The sequence below is a fragment of the Monodelphis domestica genome, chromosome 1 (genome assembly GCF_027887165.1).
Source record: "Monodelphis domestica isolate mMonDom1 chromosome 1, mMonDom1.pri, whole genome shotgun sequence".
Taxonomy (NCBI): Eukaryota; Metazoa; Chordata; class Mammalia; order Didelphimorphia; family Didelphidae; genus Monodelphis; species Monodelphis domestica.
The window spans coordinates 92491250-92516641 of NC_077227.1; the positions used below are offsets into that span (position 1 = coordinate 92491250).

Below are 25392 nucleotides of genomic sequence, written 5' to 3' on the forward strand. Positions count from 1 at the left end.
CCTTCATACTTAAATAGGACCAAAATGACATCACTGGTCATGTCTTTTGACTTGTGCATAAAATGGATTTAAGTGAAGCAGAATTACACAGTCATGGGCCTCATTCTCTCATCTAGGTCATGAAAGTCCAGGGGCAAAACAAAACTCAAGATGTCTGATGAGGTTCTTGGCTTCTTCAATGTCTAAACAAGCTCTAAGTACTCCACAGTGCCCACTTCTGCTGCCTTCATGGCTCTTGTGGCACATTGTTCTCATCTGCCTCTTCACATGCTCAAGGTAGACATGCCTCCCACCCCAACTCACCAACAGATTTGAAGCTGTTGCCCTTCCCCTGGCATAGTCTGTCTGCCAAGGTTTATCAATGTGTGACCACCAAGCAGGTAACATCTTTTTGGTGCTACAGGTGAGGACTTGGTAGCAGATGAACAACAGAGGAAGAAAGCAGCCCTAGAAAGGCTTGGCAAGTACTCCCACAAGTCTTTTCTGAAGGCATCTCATTGAAAATGCAACAATAGAAATAACACTGTTCATTGACCTTCTGATTATTAAAACAGGGATATTGTGCTACCTAAATTAGTCACTGGGGCAACTAGATGGCACAGTTGGCACAGTGGATAGAATTCTAAGCTTAAAGTGAGGAAGACTCATCTTTCTGAATTCAAATGTGGCTCCAGACATTTACAAGATGTGTGACCCTTGGTAAGTCACTTACTGTTTGTCTCATTTCTTCATCTATAAAGTGAGATGGAGAAGGAAATGGTAAACCACTCCAGCATCTCTGCCTAAAAAACCCAAAGGAGGTCATGAAGGATCAAACATGATGAAAATGACTAAGAGCAACAAAAGATAAATCACTACTGTGATAGAAAAGACCCAATGTAGAGTCTAGGTCAAGTAGAGGTTTCCTGTGGATGATGAGGTGTTCTAGGTGCTACTCCAGATATAATCTCATCGAACGCTTCGAATCCCATGACATTCAGGGCCCCTTAGGAGGGATCTGCAATCACTTAGGGGAGTTTGTCTTGCCATCCCCATGGAAAGATTAGATGGATGAAAAATGCCTGTTGCCTAGATATAGACATATATGTGTATGAAGGCTCTAAAAGGCATGTCCAATGGTATGTATATCTGGGATGCACTCTACAAACAAGGAGGAAGAGAGCTGGCTTGATTGCTTTCCAGAAACAGAAGGTCATTTTACTTACCCCAAGTATCACAGGAAATCAAAGACCCATCTTTTCCTGAGTGACATTTTATTAACTTCTGCTATTTGGCAGTGAAATGTGGAAATTCAATTGCCTCAGAAGAAATGATGAGGAGTTTCAAACAGGTCAATGGAGATTTGGATAGTGGGTGTGAGTCAGATGCAACATATGACCAACAGGTCATTCTGAAGAACATGAGGGCAGAGGACATCATAAAGGAGTTGTATGGCAGGAAGAGAAGATGGGTTGGACATCTGGCAAGCAAGAGGGATGACAATCAGCATCCTCCTCTGGCTTCCCCACAATGTGAGGATAAATCAAGGAAGACCTGCAGCAAGTTGGGTTATCCCCCTGTTTGAAACCTGCACAGGTCATACAGAATGGCTATTGATGACTTCTGATTTGCTCTGTTAGAGGAAACTACCAGATTGATGATATCAATGATCCATTAAAGTACTCTGATTGCTATTATAAGTAACATTAACCAAAAATAATTCAATAACAAATTCCCATAAGAAAGCAGACTTTCTAGAGTGGTTTGGAAGCTTTAACAGTAGAATTAATGGAAGACAGAATAATAGAAATTTGATCTCTCAAAGAAGAATGCCAACATAGGAATGAAAATTGACACTTTAGAATTATGTAGGTTAGAAAATCTAAAATAAACAATAGACTCTCTGAAATGAGTAGTAGACAAGAACATGCAAAGCATGGAGAACAAATAAAGTGCAATAAATAAAAAAAAACAACACATGTTTTTTATAGACCAAATCACTTGACCTTCAAAACAGAACTCAGCAAGCCAACCTGAGTAAAAAATGATCATACAAAGTTCCAGAATACCGCATTACAGGAAATCATTCAGAAAAAAAATTATATGGAAATGTTAAAAACAGAGAAAACTAATCAATTGAATATACAATTTAAAAATTCTAGAGAATTAGCAAACTAATAAACCTCAAAAAGGAAAGAAGATTAATTTATGAATAAAACAAAAATATGCAAAACTAAAAAAACAACTGAAATGATACTCAATTATATATATTTTGTCTAACAATGAACCTTTAGTTAAACTGATGCAAAAAAAGAAGAAAAAAATTGCTAAGACATGAATGAAAAAGAAAAAAAATAATTTTTAAAATTCTATAGTTATATATCAACAATTTTTAAAAAAAATGAACTAGATTATTTTCTAAAAAAATAAATAGAACATCTAGCTGGACAAAACAGGAATCTACCTAATGTCTCTAAAATTGAGTAATCTGCAAAGGAAATCTAAAGTGAAAACAGTAATTATTGAAACTGATTTAAAAATAATTTACCAAACATTTTTATTCTATGATACATATCTTTTTTAAAAAAGAAAGAGTAAGGGAGTATTCTAAAAAAGTAGCATTTACTTTATGACACAAATTCTATCCTGATAATCAAACCCTTAAGTGATAAAACAGAAGAGAATTATAACCAATATTGATAATGAATATTGATTTTTAATATCTGAAATTCTTGAAATTCTCAAAAAAAGAGAATTGGTAATATATTCCCCTAAATATTAATTATTATCTACTTATATTACTATCAGTGACACAATGATATTTCAACAGTAGGAAACAATTAGTATAAACAAGTGTGTTAATAGCAATCATGATTATATTATTAAGTATATTAAAATACTTCAATAAAATGCAGCACCCACTTATAGTAAAAGTGTCAAAAATCAATGGCATTAAGGCGCTTTTTTTAAAGACCAAAAGCATTTACCTAAAATTAAAAACAATCATTACTTTAATGAAGATAAACTAGAAGTTTTTCCCAATAAGATTCTATTGAAGTAAAAATGTCCCTCTTCTATTATTATTTTCTACAAAAGCTAGTAATAGTAAGAAGGCAACAGAATTTAATTAAGGGGATAGTATTGGCTAAGAAGGTAGGAATTATCTCCATTTGAAAATAGTAAAATGGTTTGATCATAAAATAAATACTAGGAATCCAACAAAAAAATTAATAATTCAACTAATAGATTCAAGTCTCTAGTAAGTGAAAGCCTTCAAATCATCAGCCTTTCTTCAACCCACTACAATAATAATTATTGGTTTCTTTGTAGATACAATAAGGAAGAAATAAAAAGATATTATTTAAAATCATAATATCATTCAAATATATAAGTATTAACTATATTCTTAGGGAACTTCTACTAACCCAACAACACAGTTTTCACACAAATCCATGAAGACCTAATAATATGAGATATATACAATATACATGACTTTCCTATATCAATATAATAAAAATGTTTATACTATCAAATGCTAAAGCAATGAAATTATCAAAGTAATAATTTATAGTTAGGTAAAACAATTAAATTCATAAAAGCATTAAATGAAAAGAATATTGAGAAAATGAAAAAGTAGAAATGAAGGAAGACTATAATTATCCAATTTCATATAATATTTCAAACCAATATTTAACAAAACTATCTAGCATCATGTTAATAAAACACATAAAAGTGGATCAGAAAGACTAGGGAGCTAATTCATACAAGGATCTAGTATATGATATGCGGAAGAAAACATACCACTACAAAAGGAATTCTTTATTTGATGAGAGCTTTAAGAAAACTAAAAAGAAAATTTGCAGAAAATAGATTTAAACTATAATTTAAACTACATAGCATAGAATATTCCATATAAATATATTAGCTAAATATCAAAAGTCATACCATAAAAATTAGAGGAAATTGTGAGATATATTTGACAATTCTAAATAGATGATAAACTAGTAACCAGCTGCAAAATGAAGCATATTTTAAAATGTGAGGTAAAATGCAAAATCTTTTATACAAACAAAATCAATACAGCTTGAATAAGAAGAAAATACACAGATAAGTACAAAATATTTTTATTAAAGCGTTATAATAAATTTCTACCACCTCACCAATCTTTAGGGAATTGGTATTCATATGAAGCATTACTTGAATAGATAACTGATCAAAGGATATGAGAAATAAACTATCAATAACCTTTTAAAAGTGGTTTAATAATCACTAAGAGAAATAAAAATTAAAATATCTTTAAAGTAACCAATTAAGCCAATAAAAATTTCAAAATTAATTGTAAACAGAAAAGTTCAGTGTTAAAGGGACTGTGAAGTAATAGTCATGCTAATTGATTTGTAATAGAGCCGTAAATTGGTCTATTTTGTAAAAACAATTGGGAATCACAAGTGAAAAATTTCTAAAATATCTTTGACCCAGAGATATTATTGAGTTTATAATCTCAAGGAAGTTGCAAGGAACACATATGCCCCTACACACTTAAATGCACATATATGACGACTACATACTATCTTTATAGGTCTAGATATAGATATAGACAAATTAGTACTATTTTTAATTTTTAGAAACCTTAAACAACATACTAAATGACAACTATTTAAATGAAGGCAACAAATGATGAAAACAATGTATTATAAACAATATGCAGATTTTATGCAGCAGACAAAAATGGTACCAAATCATTGATGTTAAAGCATATGCACACAGTCACACACATTTGTCAAGAATTGAAAAGTTTTTACATTGAAGCATGCTGTTAGCAGTTTTAAAATAAAGATATATGTGTTAGCTCTTAGCGGAACTTTTTAATATGAGAAACTGAATTTCATATATATTTGTTAATTTTTTAATGTGAAAAATAATTTTGGAAGATGATATGAAATTAGATATCTGGGCTCAAATCTTTATAATGGAATTCCAGAGAGTAAGTTTAATCCTTGTTCCACATACAAAAGCAGCTGGCATTTATATAATGCTTTATTTTCTCAAATGATTTTAACCTGTTATTTCATGTGATTCTCACAACAATCCTGCTAAGCAGATGCTTATATTATCCCCATTTTACACATGAGGCATCTGATGCTGACAGAGATCAAGCAATTTGCCCAATACTTTATCAGAAGTAGCCTAGTGGTACAAGGGTTAGAACCTGGGCTTGGAATCAGCTCTGTAACCCTCGGCAACCCTCTTTGTCTCAGTTTCCTCATTTATTTAGGTTTTCTTACCTTATAGGTTTTTTTTGAGAAAAAATGTTAAAAAAAAGTGTTTTTGCCAGTTTTTAATGTGCTCTCTGTAAATGCATATCATTGTTGTTATCCTCTATACCACCTAGCTACCCACATAACCCATAAAAATATTTTCTGAAAAATCTTACATCTATCCTGGGACTTTTCTTTTCCATATTATACATCTTCCTTTCCTCATCTAATTTCAATACCCATTATCTCCTTAATTAATCTTTTCATAGATTATCAGAACTAGAAATGACCTCTGAGGTTAGCTAGTCTACCTCATATTTTCCTATAATAATAATAATAATAATAATAACTGACATGTCTATAAGTCTTTATATCCATTCTCTCATTTGATCCTGGGAGATTTTCTGAAATGCTCCCATTTGTCAAAATCCCCTTAAAATGTGATTCACCGAATTGAAAATGATTCCCCAGTCATAGCCTCAGTAATGTAGGATGTATTAGTTGTATTTCAATTAAAGTAGTCTAAGATTGAATTTTTTTTAGCTACTGTATCATGCTGTTTGCTCCTATTGAACTTTCTTTCAAGGAAAAACCTTAATTCTTTTTTTTTTCACACAAGCTTCTGGCACAACAGATCTCTTTTATTTTTTTGCTTTGTGCAGATAATGTTTCAAAGCTGCATGTAGGACTTTACATTCATCTCAATTAAATTTTCTGTGTGTAGTTCCAACTCACTGTTATAGCTTCTTAAGAGATTTTTGAATCCTGTTTCTGTCATCCAAGACATCAGCTTATCATTCCTTGATCTCCATCATTTGTCTACAATTTCGGCAAGGATACTTTTATGTCTTCATTCATGTCATTATCAATTTTAAGCAAGAATTTCAGCTTTATGTGAACTGATAGTAAAAGAAGAAAGATGAGGTTGTTGGATAAAGGAAAGATATTTAAAGTCAAAATTAGATGCTATTTGGGTTAGTGAAGCATTGTGTAATCCACCAGAGTGTGCTTATATATATGGATTCTGCTGTGCAGGAAAGTTTTTATTTTACATACCCAGTACAAAGAACCAAAATATCATATTATTTGCTAATTTTACAGACAGACGTCAATTACTGGAAGAATACAGTATTTGACAAAAATTTCTGAAAAGACTTAATTGCAGCTTGGTAGAGAATATGTTTAAACAAGTATATTATATGATGTATCAAGATAATTTTCAAAAGCATACATGACCTAGGAATAAACATTCTAAACAATTTAGAAGAAGAAGGAATAAATTACCTTTTAGTTCTAAAGTTTGTGATTAAAAACACCTATTTGCCACCTACAACAACCATGGTGTGTTACCCAGATAGTATGAAAGAGAATTCTTTACTCTATTGTCTATCCTGAGTTAACACTAACTTAAGTACCCCTACTTAGTACATCACTAGACTGAAAACAGGATTAACTCCACCTTGTCTTCTTTATAATTGAATCAACAAAAGATTAAACTTCCTACTTAATACTAGGTGAGAAGCTAGCAAGGCATTTAGAGAATTCATACCCTTAGAAATTACATCAAATCAGGAAATTGTGAACCTTTTCAGCTGAGAATCTGTGAATCTTTTTGATGAGAATTTAACATTCAGAAGGTGAGAAGTCGATCCTATAGACACTTCCCCACCCCCATGGCAATATTAGATAATTTGGAAACTGTGAAGAGGGGAAGGCACAAGAAGTCACCATAAAAATCAAGCCCCAAACTCCTTCAGGGGAGATTGTCTTTGAGAAGATAGTCTCAAGAGATTGTCTTCTGTAGATAGGCTTAGATAGTCTTCAAGGGAGCTTTGCTGGAGAATACGGGTTGGTTGTGAGCTCAGAGCTCAGCTTCTACTAGGACTCTGACTCTTGGATTACTTTGTTGGGTGAGTAAAAGGCTGACCCCTTTCCTAGCTTCTGGAGATACTAGCTTCCATCTTGTGTAGGTCACGTGGTTACTCACTATCAGCCTTCCTGGTTGAGAGTTAATTGATGTCTGCCTGGATTAAGCAGATCCAGAGCAAAACATTTGAGTTGATAGGATAGACAATTTCTCTATCCCCCTCACATTCCCTTCTTCTTTATTGTTTCCTCTCTATTTGTAAATATTTGTAAATAAATTTCTGACTCAAGATATAATAAATACTTATGACCACATAATTTCATATAATTATGGTCCAACCATTAATTTTAACCTTTACAACAGGACAGGTCCCAATGGTAAAGAAGTTGCTTCTCTACAAACCTTAATTTAGCTTTTCTTTGATATGAGTACCTGGGAAGGAGCAGTCCAAACCCTTAGGATTGTACCTTAAGAGTGTAAGACCCTGAAGTGAAAGGTGAAACTCACCAAAATCTCAGGAGTTAATCTCTAACAATTCCCAGTTTTTCTTTTGTAAGGAAAATCTAAATCCTTGGGGAGTAATAGTACAAGGCTAGATTACTATAAAGGTCGTTGTGAAATTCCTTGCAGGGAAGGAGAATGCCTTGGTTGCAGTAGAGTCCTGTGAGTCACTTTTGTTTTCTGTATATTTTCCTAGAGTTAAATACTGTTCTGTATCTGAAACATATTGCTATTTTGAGTGCTTGCAAGGAGTCCTTTTATTCATATCTATGAAGACCTATTCATAAGACACATTCTGAATTTCCATGGGGAAATTCTGTGTGGGTACAAAAATGGGCCAAAATGAAATTATTTGGGGGCAATCCCCAAGATCAAACCTAGTACACCTAAGTTTACAGGTGATAGCTCGCAGCACAGTGCCTGGCACATAGGAGTAACTTAATAAATGTTTATTAAATTGAACTGAATTTAATCTTCTTTAGAGTTTTACTCAGATACACACACATACACACACAAACACAAAACTATTTGATCATTAGAAAAACATCTTGAATGAGTCACAAACATTTGGGATAAAGGTAGAATGATTTGTTTTCAAATAAATGGGCCCTAGCTGTATTGCCCTAATGTCAAAGAAGACATGCAGTACTTTCCACTCCTTCACAGCTAGAAAATTTCACTGTACAGAGCCTATAAACACAAAGCTTGTAAGGTTCGAACAGATTAATGATTCAGGCTCCAATGTCTCTCTGCATTAATTTTTTTCCATATTCATTTTCTCTAACACTAGTATTCCTGGAGTTTCAGGGCTTGAATGCACACTGTTAATCACACAGCAGCTATTCTTGGTGTGACATTTCTCCACTGTAGGCTATAGAATGCCAATTTTTTAAGCTTCTGAGCTTGAAACTTGCCCAAGAGCCCCATGTGCTGTGATGAACTTAGAGCTGGGCCACTCTAACTACATTTTAGGTTTTGTATAGGTCCAGCTATTTTCAAGACATTCTAGGATAGTTACCATTTATATTCATTTTTTTCAATAGAACATAATATATAACATAACAATAATATATATGATTTGTTATCAATATGTAACAAATTATAATAAACATGATCATCCAAGAGAAACACATTTTCACATTAGCTATGTCCAAAAATCTATGTCAGGTAATACGAGATAGGCTGTGAAACAAAATACATATTGCTTACACTAGAGAAAAATTCATGGAGGAAATAAGGAGAAGATTGATATGTTTCGATCTGCATTTGGACTCCTGTTCATTCTTTGGTGGTGGATATCTTTTTTCATAATAAGTCCCTTGGAGTTGTCCTGGATCCTTGCCTTGTTGAGAATATGATCTCAGATATACATTCCCAAACACTCTGTTTCCTAATCTCTTCTCTCAAGCCCTCTCTTGAGTATATGTGTATATATATATATATATATATATATATATATATATATATATATACAGCTTGAAACAGTAGGAAAAATATGTTTTGAGTAGGTCTCTCTTGATTCAAAGCCTATCTCTGCCACTGTGTGACCCTAGGCAAGTCATGTAACCTGTTTGGGTCCCAATTTACTCACTTGTATAAAAAAGGAGTGTTGGATTCCATGCCTTTTAAGATTGTCTCAAATCTAGGAGGAAAATCTTATTAACTTGATTAGAGATTGTAGGAAGGAAACTTTGTAAAGCTAGATGCACGAGAGGTTGCAGGGTCCCAATTCCACTTAGAACTCTCCCAGGAGCAGGTGCTGAACACAGAGACTATTACTGGAAAAATCAGTTGGTGTGTCAATTGTGACTTGACTCCATTGAAGGGAGAAGCTGCATCTCTCCTGCTCACAAGATAGACCAGAGGAATACCTGACTGATTTTGGGGTGGACCCAAACTCAGTATTTTCTTCCCTTTGGCTGTTTGGATTTATTGCCTGCTTCCCAATGCTGAAACCTGCCTAGAAAAGTGGATTTTCTACAGGAGATTGCTGTCATCCCTCTGAGCTTCTGGCTGGACCCAAGGAGGACTCTTGTGTGTGAGAAATTCCCTAGGGTCTTGGATTGGCTTCCCCTTACCAAACCCTTTCCAAAGATATTACTCTTTAGCAGTCAGATTTAGTAATCTTAGTTAATATCTGGGTGGGTAATTGTAAGTTATTTCCCCATCCCTTGTCCTTCCCTTACCTGTTATTTAATAAACTGTTTATAAAACTGTGTGGTCTCTTCTTAAAACCTTTCCATTCCCCCCAAGTTCACCTATAACAGAACAGAGTGGGGATCAAAAGATTTTGAGTAGTAGCAGGGATGGAAGAGAAATGCAATAATGCTAACAAAAGTTTTAACGTTCCTGGAAATTGCCATCAGTTGACTAGGGATGTCTATCTCCTAAAGAAATATTATGTACTACAACATAGAGCACACTGACTTATATAAAATTTGAAGGAGCAATACATTTTCATAGCATCAATGCTATAAACTTATTTTCTTTTTTTTTAAACCCTAACCTTCCATCTTGGAATCAATACTGCATATTGGCTCCAAGGCAGAAGAGTGGTAAGGGCTAGGCAATGGGGGTTAAGTGACTTGCCCAGGGTCACACAGCTAGGAAGTGTCTGAGGCCAGATTTGAACCTAGGACCTCCCGTCTCTAGGCCTGGCTCTCAATCCACTGAGCTACCTAGCTGCCCCTTATAAACTAATTTTCTAGTGATAAAATGTGCAATGATTTTTGCTTTGATTCTTTGCCCACAAAATTTGGAGACTTGAGCAGGGAATTTATGCTCTCTGCTCCTTTCCACAAAGCATTCCTAGCCAACCTACAAAGGCACTATGAGTAATTTAACAAAATCAAGCGTCCCTAGCAAGTTAAGGTCCAGAGAATCATTCCACCTCTTCTAAATGGAATCATATTCTTTGTGGATAATATTGTTGACATATGGGAAGAAAAATGTAGTAACCAAATATAGTAGAAGAGAGGAGGGGTCTAGATGCCGGACCACATTGGCACTTCTGCTCAGGTTCCAGATGCCAGAACATCTAAGGGTACAAACCAAAGTAAACAGGAATGATATATTTGATAAAACTGGACAAAACAAATTAGCAGTTAACTGAGTCTTTGCAGAGTTGAGTTTTGAATGGTCATGAAAAATGTGCTTAGCATTAATAGTTGTGAATTTGATGTTTGATGATTCTGAGCAATGTCCCCGTGAGAAGTACCAGGATATGGAACCCACCAGGAAAGCATTGTGATGGCTTATAAAAATCCATCTTCTAATGACTGCATTTAGCACCAGGCTGTGTCCATCTGAGGGAATTATAAATCACAGAATCTCATGACTGGGGGGAACCTAGTTCAACTCACAATTAAAAGGGAATCCCTTTGACATCATGGCTGATAAGTGGTCATTGAGCTTTGGCTGTAAGTCCTTCAGTGAAGAGGAATTTATTACCTTCCAAGGAAAGACCTTCTACTTTGGGACAGTACAAATTGGAAGAAGAGTTTTACCTGACATAAAATCGAATTTTACTCATTTTCTATCTACCCATTCCTCCTATTTCTGACATCCAAACCAAGTGGAGCAAATGTAATTCCTATTACAAATGACAGTTAATCAAATATGTTAAGGCCATTGTGATATGACCCACAAGACTTTTTGAAGTGATTAATTCCCAGTTTCTTCAACTGATCTTTATATGTTATATTCTCCAGTTTTTTCTTCTCTCTTGGCTACATAACCTTGGATCTAAAATGTTATACCTAGAACTGAGCACAGTTGTAAAGGTATGGTGTGACCAAAGTCCAAAAAAGATAACCCCAAGTGGAGTATAGTAAACAAGTAAACAAGAATATTCCTACCTACTCTGTGTCAGAAATTTGGGGAATACAAAGAAAAAAAACCATCATAGTCTAGCGGGAGAGATATCATGAAAACTACTGAGTACAAATAAGATATAAGGAAGAAAGACTGAACATAATCCATAGGGAAGGAACTAAGAACAAGAAAAGCAAAGAAGGGTTTCTTATAGAAAGTGAGGCTTTAGATGAGACTTTAAGGAAGACAGGGCATCTACCAGGCAGAAATGGGGAGGGAATGAATTCCAGGAATGTGAGTAGAATTGAAATTTATATGATGTTTTCTAGGAAGTGTCAGGATGGAGTTTCCATATGTGGCATAGAGCATGTCAAAGATCAAAATAGACATAAATGGAAATTATATTGCTATTAGAGTATATCATGTTAGTTGTGATAAAAAGAAAATAGATGTAACATTTGAAAAAACAGATCATAAATTTGGTATAGATTCATGATAACACCATGATTCCATAATCTGGAAATATGCTGGAGCTCTCTCTAGGTCAAAAGTAGATTTCATAATTTCTTGCTTCATTTTAATAATAATTTTATCCTTCCAAAAATGGAAAAAAACATCAAGGGGTTTGTAGTCTGCTTCCCAAATGCTATATCCATTATATTTAGGTGGTCTATGAGGATAATTTAAGGGAACTAGTCATGTTTAGTATAAAGACAAGACTCAAGGAAAATGCAATAATTCTCTTCAAATATTCTAAGAGCTGTCATGTGGAGAAGATACTTGAGTTGTTCCATTTGCCCTCATAGGACAGAGTGAGACACAATGGATAAAAGCTACAAAGAGACAAACATAGTCTCTATCTTTAGGAAAAGATTTATTAAAATTTGAACTGTTCAGGAGTGGAATGAGTGGCCTTGAGGAGTGTTTAGATACTCCTCCTCACAAAAGATCCTCAAGAAGAAGCTACACAACTATTCATCAAGTATAATGGAGATCACTTTGGTATCTTAATGGAACTATATGCTCATTAAGCTCATTTCCAACTCTCAGATTGTGTGACTGAAATCTTCATAATAAAAGTAGACTACTTTCTACCTATCTTGTTTCATCATACAAGGTATAGCTTTCTAGAGTCATATTCTCATTATAATGCTAGTTCCAATAACATTTTAGTGACACCTTTGAGGTAAAATATGAGATGATATGTAGTTCCTCTTACTTGTTACCTATACTTGATGCAATTTCAAAAAGCTAAGAGAGAATAGATTTGATTTTTTACTTTTCTTTGATATAGATATTGTTTCCTCTTAATTTCTGGTAGCTATCACTATTCTTCTCCAAAAATTGAAACTACACTCCATATATATATATGTATGTATGTATGTATGTATGTATGCATACCCAGCCTCCTTTTTGTTTCAAAATAATTTTAATTAGTTTTTCATAATTATAGACACATTTATTCTATAAGACCTTGTTTTGTGTATTCTATCTCTTGCCAGGAGTCTCTGACTCCTTTTAAACGGTGCTCCAGTAATCCAAATCCCAGTCTCAGATATAATTTTCCTTATCTGCTGTTGTCTTCCAAAATCTGACCCTGTCCACTGAATTCTTTGCTTCTGAGTGGCAAAAGTGAGAAAAATACTGCCTTTGACTCTGGACTTTATTTCCCTGTCTGAAACTTTTCAACCTTTAACAATTCTTTTCTTTTGAGCACTGTCATTTATGTTCACACAAATTTCTAGAAATGGATTACAGTCATCAGGTTTGACAAGTTTGGGGAGTTTTCCCTTCTGTGTATTGAATTCATGCCCTAAGAAAATAGCTAACCTCTCCATTATTGTTACCAGGTCAACATCTTGCTACCTCAGTACCCTGCAGTAAAGAGGCTACAATCACTACTACTCATCTTTTCTTCCTCTGACCCTTAATGATTTCTCATCTAACAGAACCTAGGGATGCATATCATCATTTCATGGAGGACAAACAGCTTCTTTATCACTAGTGTCCAATTTCACTCTCTTTGGAGAAAGACACATTTTTATCAATTCTAAGTGTTTGATATTCCTTCTTTTTCTCTTTTGTAACATTTTTTCTACTTTCCAAACTTCTAAAACAGGTCAGAATTCCCCACCACCTCTTCAGAGTATTTTCCTTTCTTTTTACATTGACTATTTATTTGTGTGTATGTGTGCGCGTTTTTGTGTGTGTATTATATGTGTATACACACATAACATATACATATATAAATAAGCATATTTAAGAAACATTTAATTTGTATAAATAAAATAATTTAATTTAGGTATACATATAAAATATCATCTAATCTATATGTATATATAAAACATAAGGAATATTTTCTTTTAAATTTTCCTTAATAACTTGAGGGGTATTCATGAAATCCTTCTATCTTCTCTTTAGATAGAAGGCTAGCTTGCATCTGTGGCACAGATAGCACTCACTTGGCCACAGAAGAAATACAAACATTCTATTCTCTACTAGGCAGATTGGTGAAAAATTCTCCCAATTCTTAATATTTGCTGGAAGTGACATTTTCAGTTCTCTCATTTCTTCCTAGTAGTTCCCCTGGATAACTTCTATGGCAAACTGCATGTAAATGTTTTTAGCTTGGATATTCTCACTCTTTCACCACATTAGGCTGACAATCATTCCCAATTTTTCTGTTTATTAATTATTAAGTTCTCTTATTTATCTCATGACCTATCCTTATGCTCAAACACTCCTACTTCTGTCCATGTTTTTCTTCTCCTTCTTTTGCTCTTCCTCCTTACTTCACTTCCTCTTCTTTCTCTTTCTCTTTTCAAGACTTTTTTTCTTATCTCTTTTCAGGTACATCAATGTATTTTCAAGTTCTACCAAATTTTTAATCTCTAAATATAATCTCTGACCTCTTTCCCAATATCAAACCCCTCAAAATCACTTTCAAATTAGTTCTCCTTTGAACTCAAGTCCTTCTCCATCTCTTTCCTTCATATAACTTTCACAAAAGATGGAATGCAACAGAGTCAATGGTGATAAGTGGATCAGCTACTTTGGTTATTTCAAGTCATTTTTTGTTTGTTTTATTATTAATGATTTTTTCTAGATTATATGTTGATACAATTTTAATAACTTTTCTGACACTTTGTGATCCATATTATCTGTTCCCAAGATGGCAGTTTATTTTATAAGATATACATATGTTATCATACAATATATATTTCCATATTTTGCCATGTATATAAGGCACACACTGCTTACACTAGAGAAAAATTCATGGAGGAAATGAAAGGAAGAACAATATCCTTCAATGTGCATTCAGAGAATTCCTAAAGTTCTTTCCATGGCAGAACAATGTCTTTTTCATCATGAGCTCCTTGGAACTGAAATGGATCCTTGCATTGTTGATAATAATTAAGTCATTCATAATTGATCATAGTATACTACTGTTTCAAGTCATCTTCAGATACAAACTGAATCGCTATAGAAGTAATCATTAGATCTCCCCAAAGTTGCCATGAAAATAATTGAAAATATTAGGTTGGTTGTTCCATAGCTTATGTCCCAACTAAAAAAATATTAAGAACAATTTGAGTCATTGAACTCAATTTACTCATTGAACTCAATTTACATTGAACTCAACTCCTATCTCCACTCTATCTCCAACATATAAAACCAGCTGTAGATACATAGTTTCAGTAGCATTATGTAAGCCTCCATAACCTCCTTGAAAGTAGAAGTTATTTTGCATTTTTGTTTTTGAATGTCTAGCACTTAAGACAGCACTTAACAAAGTACACACTTCATAGATATTTATACATTGCATTCACTAGAATGTAAACTCCTTGAAGCAAGATTATTTTCATTTTTGTATATGCATTCTTAAAAAACTTATTGTAGTACTTTAAACATGGCAGGTGCTTAATAAATGCCTGTTGCTGAAAGAATACTGAAGGAACTCCTACTACTTAGTGCCTGGTTTATAGTAGACATTTAATAAATGTTTCTTGATTGATTAAATAAATATTCGTGGACAAAGCTCAAGGGGATATTGCCTTCAGAGACATGCTCTCATAACTACCTCAATTTATAACTTATGATCAATGCCATGACTTTCTTCTTTCTTTCTCTTGGTTATATAAATTGAAGTGTGATAATGGACCCCAAAAATGCTTATCCTTCCAAATGAAATCATTCCCATTTAACTACTCTTGGATCATTGATGAAACATTTGAACATGGAGATCATCATCTTTATGATCCTGAATAAAAAAAGGTTCAATGGTCTTTTTCTACATTTGCCAGTGTACATACTGGGAGGATGGTAGTAAGAACTGAAGTTCCAGAAAACTCGGTAGATATTTGCAAATCACCCAAATTCAGTTTTATCATTATATGCTAAAAATTAGCCAAGGGGAAAAATACATTTTAATAGTATTGTACTACCAGCATATTTCTGTGTTAATGTTTTTTTTTGTTTTTTATGAAAAGAAATCCAGCCAGGTTTGAAAAATGTGAAGAATATTGTTGTTTGTCAGTATAATGATCAATTATTTTAAATGTGCTAACATTATATATTAAGATAATTAAAATAACTCCTCATCAAATCTACCAAATGCATTGTTCTGGAAGTTTTTTATTTTTTATACATATATGTATAATTGTATGCATTTATATGTGTGTGTGTGTTTCATGGCATTTCCTCTTCCTGTGGCTCATTTCTATCACCTGTAAAATTAGAGACTTGGAAAAGATAATCTTCCTATGATTCTAATATTATGAATCTTTTGTTTGAATTGATATATCCATAGATAATGAAATAGAGTGATTATATATGTCAGAAAGAGCATAGAGTTAGGAGTATAGAGACCTGGATTTGAAATATATAAAGTACTAAGAAATTACATGTTTTTATTAATACTAATGATGACAAAAATAAAGGTCGCATAGCATAGTATATAGATTGCTGGATATGGGACTAGGAAGACTGAGTTCAAGTCCTGCCTCTTATTCTTACTAAGCAGCAAGTCAATTGATCTTATCAAGCCACAGACAACTCTTTAAATTAGATATATGTGGCATTTGTGAGAAGAGTTCTAAAGATAATGAAATCATAGGTGCTAAATGTATTGACATCCTGATAATAACTAGTTCTGTCACATTGTGTGACCTTAGAAAATTTAATCTTTTACTCCTAGATTCAGTTTCTTCTTCTATAAAATGACAGAAATTGTTATGTCTCTCTTATTTGATAAAAGTATTATGATGAGCCAATGAGAATATCTGGGAAAGGGGCTTTACAGGATGTTAAGGAACTATATAAATTCATGGTCATGCTAGAATCTTGTAACAACAGTTACAAGGTAGGACAACTGATGTGTGTGCAGAGTAGACAGGCAGGAACTACTGTCAATAACCCAGTGACAAGGTACCAATTTCCCTATCCCTCTATGCCTAAGTACAGCTAGTTTCTGAAATTAGAGCTGGTCTAGGCTTCTTTACCGGTATTTCTAAGGTGACCCTTACAATCTATCAAAGAATTTACTGTTGGGAGGGAGAATAAAAAGACCAGGCAAAATTGTTGTGGTAAAAATATCTATGTGATCAAGTAGTACAACTGAAAAAAAGTACCATTATCTTCTTTCTCTGTGTATTTCTTCTAGTGTCATATGTATTACTAAAGAGAATATTCTATAGTGGACTGTCTTAAAAATTATTAAAAGAAATAGGAACTGGACCTATGATTTTACTCATATGGGCAATTCCAGGTTGAGGAAATTCCCTCTGCCAATATAAGTTAACACTTTCTCTGAATCTTCAAGTGTTAGAGACTTTCCTAGAAGACTAAGAAGCTGAGTAACTTGCCCAGGGTCACTCAGTCACTACTCAGAGGCAGGGATTGAATCCAGCTCTTCTTAAAACCCAATTCTCTAGGTACTATGTTGAGGCCTTCACATTCATGAAAAAAGACAAGATTTAGAAGGAGAAGGAAAGTGTCTAGAAAAAAACAGCAAATAATAGATGGGAAATTATCATATGAAGAAGAATCCAGATAGAGACATGAATATACAATTAATGGATCCTCATACATAGAATTTCAAAGCAAAAATTGAACTTAGAAGTCACTTAGTTTTCTAGGGCAAGTCCTACCTATGCATAAGTTCTCTTACTGACATTCCTAGCAAGTGATCATCCCTTCTTCACTGGAAGGCCATCAGGGATTAAAAAAAAAATGAATTACCTCTCAAAGCAAACAATTCCTCTCTTTTGGACCCCTTTACTGAAATGTTCTTTCATTCTCTCTTTTTTTAAACCCTTACTTTCTGTCTCAGTAAAAACTCTAACATGGAAGGGCAAGATCTAGGAAAATGGGGGATTTGCCCAGGGTCACACATCTAGGAAGTATCTGTGATCAGATTTGAACCTAGGTCCTCCCAACTCTAGCCCTGGTTCTCTAATCACTGGGCAACCTAACTGCCCTCAAATTTTTTCACTTTGCAATTTTCATACTTGGAGGTATAGAAGTTAACACACTTGTTGTTCCTCAAATCTGGCATTCTATGGAGAATCGTGCCTCATGCTCTCACATAGGCAGTCCTGCATGGTTGGTATATGTTCCTTCCTTGTTTCCATCTTCAGATTCCTTCAAGGCTTAGCTCATGTGCTACTTTCTTAGTTCTTTAGTTTTGTTACAGCTCATTTCCTCCTCAAATCACTATTTGAATACTTGTATATTTATATATCGTAGTCCCCTAATAGAATGCAAACTCATTAAGAACAAGAGATCTTTTTGTTTTGCTTTGTTTTTTGTCTCAGTATAACTTATACCTGACATAGTAATTAATTGTGCATCCACGCACATACACATATACACACAAACATGCTTTTTTGTTATTTAAGAAATCTAGGAAGTGCTTGGTGAGAAAATTTCTTCTATCAGTACAGATCAGAAAAGCTTCAATTCATATTCTTAAAGAATTTCCTGGGGCACCAAGAGTTTAAGTGCCTAGACAAGAGTCACAAAGTCAGAGGAAGGACTTGAACATGTCAAACTGACTCTGAAGTTGATCCTCTATCTACTATGCCATAATACTTGTTGGATTAGATTCCATCCTTCATTTCTAGTTCTATCCTCTAGGGCTTGAACAGAACAAGTCTAGTTCATTGTCTCAATGACAATATTTTCCCAATTCCTTCAAAAGAACATCTTAATATGGTTTTGAAACCTTTTATCATCTTGATTACTCCAGGTGGATAAACTTTGACTTTGTCAATGTTCTTTCTAAAACATGATCCCAGAACTAAATCCAATGTTTCATGTGACCTGATCAGGACATGATAGTGGAGGCCTTAACTTCCCCTAATCAGGACATTATGTTAATAATAAAATTACATGTTTTACATTTACTTTTTGCCTGCCATATCAAATATAAGAACATAATAACCAAAAACACATTAGATTTTTTTACCTAAACTGTTCCTGCTCCATACCCCTTCTATCTTATATATTTACAGTTGATTTTAAAAACTAAAATGTAGCAATGAATATTCATTCATATTAAAATTTATCTTGCCTAACTTAATCTCATATTCTAACCCAGATGAATCTAAATCATGTTTTTGGATCTCAACTTTGCCATCTAGGGTATGAACCTTCCCTTTATCTAACATGTCACCTGAAAAATCTGATAAACTATACAATATACACCTTCTTCCAAGGATAAAACTAGATGAGATCATGGCTAAGAACAGACTGCTGCAGCATTCTCCTAGAGACCTTACTCCATCTGAATCCATTAATTTATCAATCTTTGTATTTGATTGCTACATTAGATCTGAATCCATTAAGCTATACTCTCATTGAGAATGTCTTTTACCATTTTATTCTTAAATGCCTTCTTTAAATCTAGGTATTCTCTGTTTGGAGCTTTTTCTTTTGATTTTCTAGTCTAGTAACAATGTCCAAAAAGAAATGAAGTTATTATAGTATGACTTGTTTTTTAATGAACTCCTGATAGTTCCAAGCAATCACTACTTCCTTTAGTGTTCATAAAATCCATTTAATATTTTTGCTAAGAATCAAAGCTTCCCAAAATTCATGCAATAAGCATTCATTAAAAGAGATAAAAAATGAAATTAATTAGGATAGATTGGCAGTGGTAAACCTTTGAGAGACTGCCAAAACTGCAGCCTTCACACTACATGTGAGCCCCCTGCCTTACCCCAGACAGGGGAAGGAGGAAGTGCTCCCATTGGGCTGCTAGGCAAAGAAGCAGATGTTGAGAAAATGTCCTCAGGTGGGTGTGGAGGGGGGATGAAGGGATCAGCCCCCTTAGGCATGCTCTAGCATATGTACCATAGTTTCACCAACATGGAGAGAGACTATGCTTTCATAGAACTTAAAATATAGTAGGGAGCATAAGACAAAAAATATATATATATATATATATGGAACAACTTAGTAAATATGTGAATGACTATCATAGACCTACTAAATCTGAAAGCTGAGAGGATCCATAGTAGTCATCTAGTCCAGAAAAAACTTAATAAGAACAATTCTTACTATAAAATAGCTAAGAAGTCATTTACTATATGATAACTATATATATATGCATATATACACAAAAATACATTCAGATACCCATATATACACATAAAGATATATAAATATAGAGAACATAGTTCTATGAAAACTTGAGAAATAAAATAGGTAGCATAAACCAGTCTACCATTAAAAGAAAGCTATTTAACAGAAAAAAAATCACTGGCACAGCTGATGCATTTATCTAGATACATTTGGATCAGTACATATTGGTGAGTTTTCCTTTTGATTATAAGGATTGGTACTAATAATAAACTATCCTCAAAAGACGGATGATGGCATATTCCAATTTCTCTCTGGATAGAGATGTCACCAGAATGTGACAAATTCTCTTGTGTTTGTTGATGTTGCTATTGACTTTTGGTTATATATCCCTAGGCCATAATACTTTTTGAACATTCTCATTTAACTCTTTACTCCAGGAAAAAATGAGATAATCATTTCCTATATATGGGTCATAGCCCATCTTTACTGCTTCTGAGGCTTTCTCCTCATCATCTCATTTCCCTAAAATGTTTTCCCCCCAAAATTTTAGCTAGTTGTTGAGTTATTAAAATTCTGCTAACAGTTTTAGAGGAATAAGGTCAGGTCCTATGAATTCATGGATATAGGGAACTACTGGATGAAAAAAAACCTCCTTTTATTAATACATGTTGACACTTTCTATATAACTTATTGCCTCAGAGAATTTTCCAAAATACTAAGAGATTAAGTGACTAGCCTAGGGTCATTCAACCAATATGTGTCAGAGGCAGGACTTGAATCTAGGTCAAATACTTTGTTTTACTTAATGCTAGTATTTTTCTGAAGTGTAGAAAATTGGGTTATTTGTCAGCAGTGTTCAGTTGTTTTAGTTGTGTCTAACTCTTCATGACCCCATTTGGGATTTTCTTGGCAAAGATACTGAAGAGATTTGCTATCTACTTTTGCAATTCATTTTACAGATGAGGAACTGAGAAGTCTGAGGCCAGATACAAACCCAGAGAGATGAATCTTCCTGCCTTTATGTCCAGCACCCTATCTACTGTACCACCTGACTGCCAGGGTTTTTCATTTAGTAGACTCAACATATTTTTATTACACTAAAAAAAAAGAAAATTTGAAATAACTCAAATTGTGTTCAAAATTAACTTAATACTAGTTGTAATTTTTGCATTTTCTTCCATTTGAGTAAATACTCCTGAATTATGAAGTCCCCAATTTTCTCTAAAATCAAGCATCTGTAACTAAATAGAGAGAAAGGAAAAATGAATGAAAGAAAGAGAAAGAAAACAAGAGAGAAAGAAAGAGAAAGAAAGAAAGAAAGAAAGAAAGAAAGAAAGAAAGAAAGAAAGAAAGAAAGAAAGAAAGAAAGAAAGAAAGAAAGAAAGAAAGAAAGAAAGAAAGAAAGAAAGAAAGAAAGAAAGAAAGAAAGAAAGAAAGAAAGAAAGAAAGAAAGAAAGAAAGAAGGAAGGAAGGAAGGAAGGAAGGAAGGAAGGAAGGAAGGAAGGAAGGAAGGAAGGAAGGAAGGAAGGAAGGAAGGAAGGAAGGAAGGAAGGAAAAAGGAAGGAAGGAATTTATGTGTTATTTTTCAGTAACTTTAGGTTGCTTCCTGACACAAAAAAATACTTCTTTTTTCCAATACCTATATGACTGCTAATCAGTGAGCTTTAATATCTCAGAAAAACTTCAAATACATGTGAGCCAGAGGTCAATGGAAAGATAGATGGTGGACAGGAGCATGATATATCATTTAACCAACTACAATATGTGTGATGAGTGTTGTAAAAGACATAATTAAGGAAATGGGCCAGAAAATGAGATGGGTTGGTAATTTGACAAGACAAAAAGATAACACAGGAACAGATCAAATTACATTTATACCTATAAAATGGTAAAGTAACCAGAGCAAGCTTTCTAGCATGTTGGGCTTATGGAGGAAAGCCAAAAGATTTGGACCATAGCACAAGATGAGAAAGAGAAAGTGGCATTAGTGGAGAAAAAGCACCCCTGTCACTGAGATTATAGTTCATTGAAGGATGGAAGCAAGAAGAGCTTTCTTAATGATTATCACATACTTAAACTCCTTCACAATGCTTCTATTGCAAAACAACACTAAAATTATTTACTTTATAACTGTGTTCTATCATATTTTGTCAGGAAATTCTTTTGTTATGGATCATGGGTCATGGTTTAATCTGCAGTATATCAGGATACATAAAATTACTGGTATAACAAATAATTCCAGAGACAAAAATAATTATAAAGTGACATGATGATTTTTAAAATATATTTACTATTCATAATCCATTCAATTAAATGAGAGGTAGGGTTCACTTCACATAGGATCTCTCAGGAGGCCATACACCTAGTTTGATAATGTTATCATTACTGTCTTTGTTGGGAAATGATTGCTTTTATTCCTGACTGTAGAATGTATAGCATATTCTTTTGAACATCCTGGTAGTAGGAAATCTTTATTTTTTTCAAAATCAATTAAATTTTGGAAATAGTAAAAAGTCACTCAGAACAAATCCCGGTGAATGGAATTGGTGACCAAGTTAGGCAGTAGCAACATTACCAAATATCGAAGTGTAATATTCAGCACTCAGGCATAAAAAGGTCCATAAGTTGAGTATGAAAGCAGGTATCATAGAGAAAATCAGGAAATATTTTGACCAATTGATGGTCCCATCGGCAAAACTACATAAAATAATTTCTTTGAGGGATAATTCTCACTCTTACTTCAGAAGGGAGAATGGGGCACTGTAAAATTAAAAGGCAGAAGAGAGCAGAGGAGGCACCACAATGAAGGAGAGATTCCTCTAGGGAAGCTTCTGGAGCATTAGGGCTATAGGAAACTGCTAAAAAGTAAAGAACACCTGATTATAATGACTTTGCTACCACACCATTGATGGGAGCTAGATATTAGGAAGGAAGCTAGTATATCTCCCAAAATACTGGTTGATAGAATTGACCTATATGCAGCAAAGAGAGAGCATATGGAAAGAACAAATAGAGTATGAAGGAAGGACTAGTTAAGGCTGGCATGACTGCAGCTGGAATTTTGGGGTCCTAGGTCTTTTTGATATGAAGACATCATCATGGTGGATGGAATGGAGAAGGCAGGCTGGGAATGTTCATAGCCATCTGTTTTAAACTAGATTCCTGGCTTGTGATACTGTAGAACCCATATACAAATCATAACAGAACTGGAGGAGCCAATCTCCTATCAGTATGAGAACTGAGGTCATCCTTAGCCTAGAGCTGTCTATCCAAATTATACCACTTGAGTTTACTCCTAATACCCCATCTCCCAGAAAAGGACAATGGATGGTGAGTATCCTCCACACCATTTATTTTTATTGCATTTGTTAACCAAAAAATCAGTTCTGTTGTTTAACAAATTTACCCAATGTAGAAACATGTGCTTTGGTCTTTCCCAAGTGACTATGTTCACACAGCTTTGTCTTTTGAAAAATAATAGAGCTCAGGACAATGTAAAGAATTTGACAACAAAACTCAATATGGTCAAATAAAAAAGGAAATCCATCCCCTTTCCCATAGAGCATCCTTCAAAATGCAGATACAAACAAGATGGAGGAGACATCCCCAGGGCTCACCTTGCCAGTGATGCTTGTAATCACACATGCGTGACAGGGCGATCATCATGGCACAATACAGAGGCAGAATCGCTGCACAGAGTCGCCAGCTTTTCCCACGCCCATTCTCTGTGAAACAGTGCAACTTCCCAGCTAAGTAGAAGGTTGTAAAGCCCAGGCCCGAAAATGCAACTGACAAAGAAAAACAAAACATGTTACCTAAAACAGTGGTTAATAATGGAGTTGTAAGAGCCCTTCATTGAGTATCAAAAGACCAGTCAGTACCAGAGGTCCAAAAGCAACACTAACTAGAAATTGCCAAATGTCTTGGAAAACATCCCGTTTCTGAAGCTGCCAAATGATTGTAATATTTGTTCTACTTATTTCACAGGGCTGTTGCTAGGAAAGTATTTTTGTCATCCATAAAGAATAATATAAATTTGAGCTAATATTAAGCACCAGAAAACATTAAACTAATTGGTATAAAGTTAGAAATGAATTTCATAATTTTTCATAGGTAAAAATAATCTGGACATCATCCTGATCAGTGACTGCAAAGAATCACAATAGCACCAGAAATCTGTGGAGTGACTTTTCTTCAAGTAACTAAAAATAAATGATGTTAACATGCTAATTTAATAATATCACTACGCTATATACATAGGTAACACTCCCATTTTCCATAGGAGTAAACTGAGACAACAGTATGAAAACATTTAGTATCACAGAGAGTCAAAAGTAGGAATAGCTGTGTCTGTCAAGGTGATGCTAGGACAACTGGTAACCTTGGTGATATTGATCAGTTTAGTGAATGAATTAAAAAATCAAGAACATTATTTGAATTTTCATTCAATTCATTCAACATGAAATCAACCAGATATAGACACATTTGTTTTTCTCCTTCTACTATGCTACATCAAAAAATCAGTATGAATGCCCAATGTTGCCACTGTCCAAATGTAAAAGATGGTGAATTTCATATCTACCAATGTTTAAGGAAGATTTGAGAAAGAACTCAGCAAAGAGATGGAAAAGATGATGTTATGATTTCAAATTATGTTGCCAAGAAAAACTATCAGGATGTTAGGGTGTTGGCATGACTGATCTCAAAGTAAATTTTTTAACATGGCCATTTGTTCTATAATTGTTATATAAAATTTTAAAGTCTGTCCACACAACCCGATTATTATATATAATGTTAGAAACTCTCTTATTTGATTTGGCTCCTTTTCAAGAAATAATGTATTTGATGATTCAATTTTGTTCATGTCACCATAAATAGTGGACAGAGAACCGGACTGGGAATGAGGATAGGTCATTCTAGCTCTGGCACTGCCAATAAGTGAATTTAGGAATGTAAGATGAGAAGTCTGGACTAATGAGCTCTAAGGTCCCTTTTAAATCAAATGTTTATGAATCCATGATTGTAAAACACTTTTAAATGATATTTTCCTACCAGAATTTTACCATTTTATTCACTTCTTTCATTTTTAGCCAATATTTATCCCTAAAAAAAAACAAAATAATGTGGGTAAATTACTCCAGTCTGTCTTCCAGAGTGACAAGATGAGTCTGAAGACAGCAGACACTATGCCTCAAAATAAACATTTATAAAATTTTACCCCCTGAATCCTCTGATGGCTAAGGCAGAGCAAAGAACCAATGTCAACATTGTAAATGCAAACTTCCTTATGTTTCCTGCAAATAGGGTCTTGAATCCTTCTTCAATTGTTCTAATAATCTCTTACAAGTAAATACTGTGTTGATGATAAATACCAATTACCAAAGGAGA

The 25392-nt window shown here is 34.0% G+C and overlaps 1 protein-coding gene across 2 annotated transcripts in view; it reads right to left on the bottom strand.

Annotated features, from left to right (window-relative positions):
- PLPP4 (phospholipid phosphatase 4) overlaps window positions 1–25392 on the bottom strand; it is a 214206-nt gene that overhangs the window by 12713 nt on the left and 176101 nt on the right. For both annotated transcript variants that reach the window (XM_001376673.5, XM_007478903.3), the window contains one exon: window positions 23622–23792. In XM_001376673.5, coding sequence (XP_001376710.3) covers window positions 23622–23792 — 171 coding nt within the window. The remainder of the gene's footprint in view (window positions 1–23621; window positions 23793–25392) is intronic.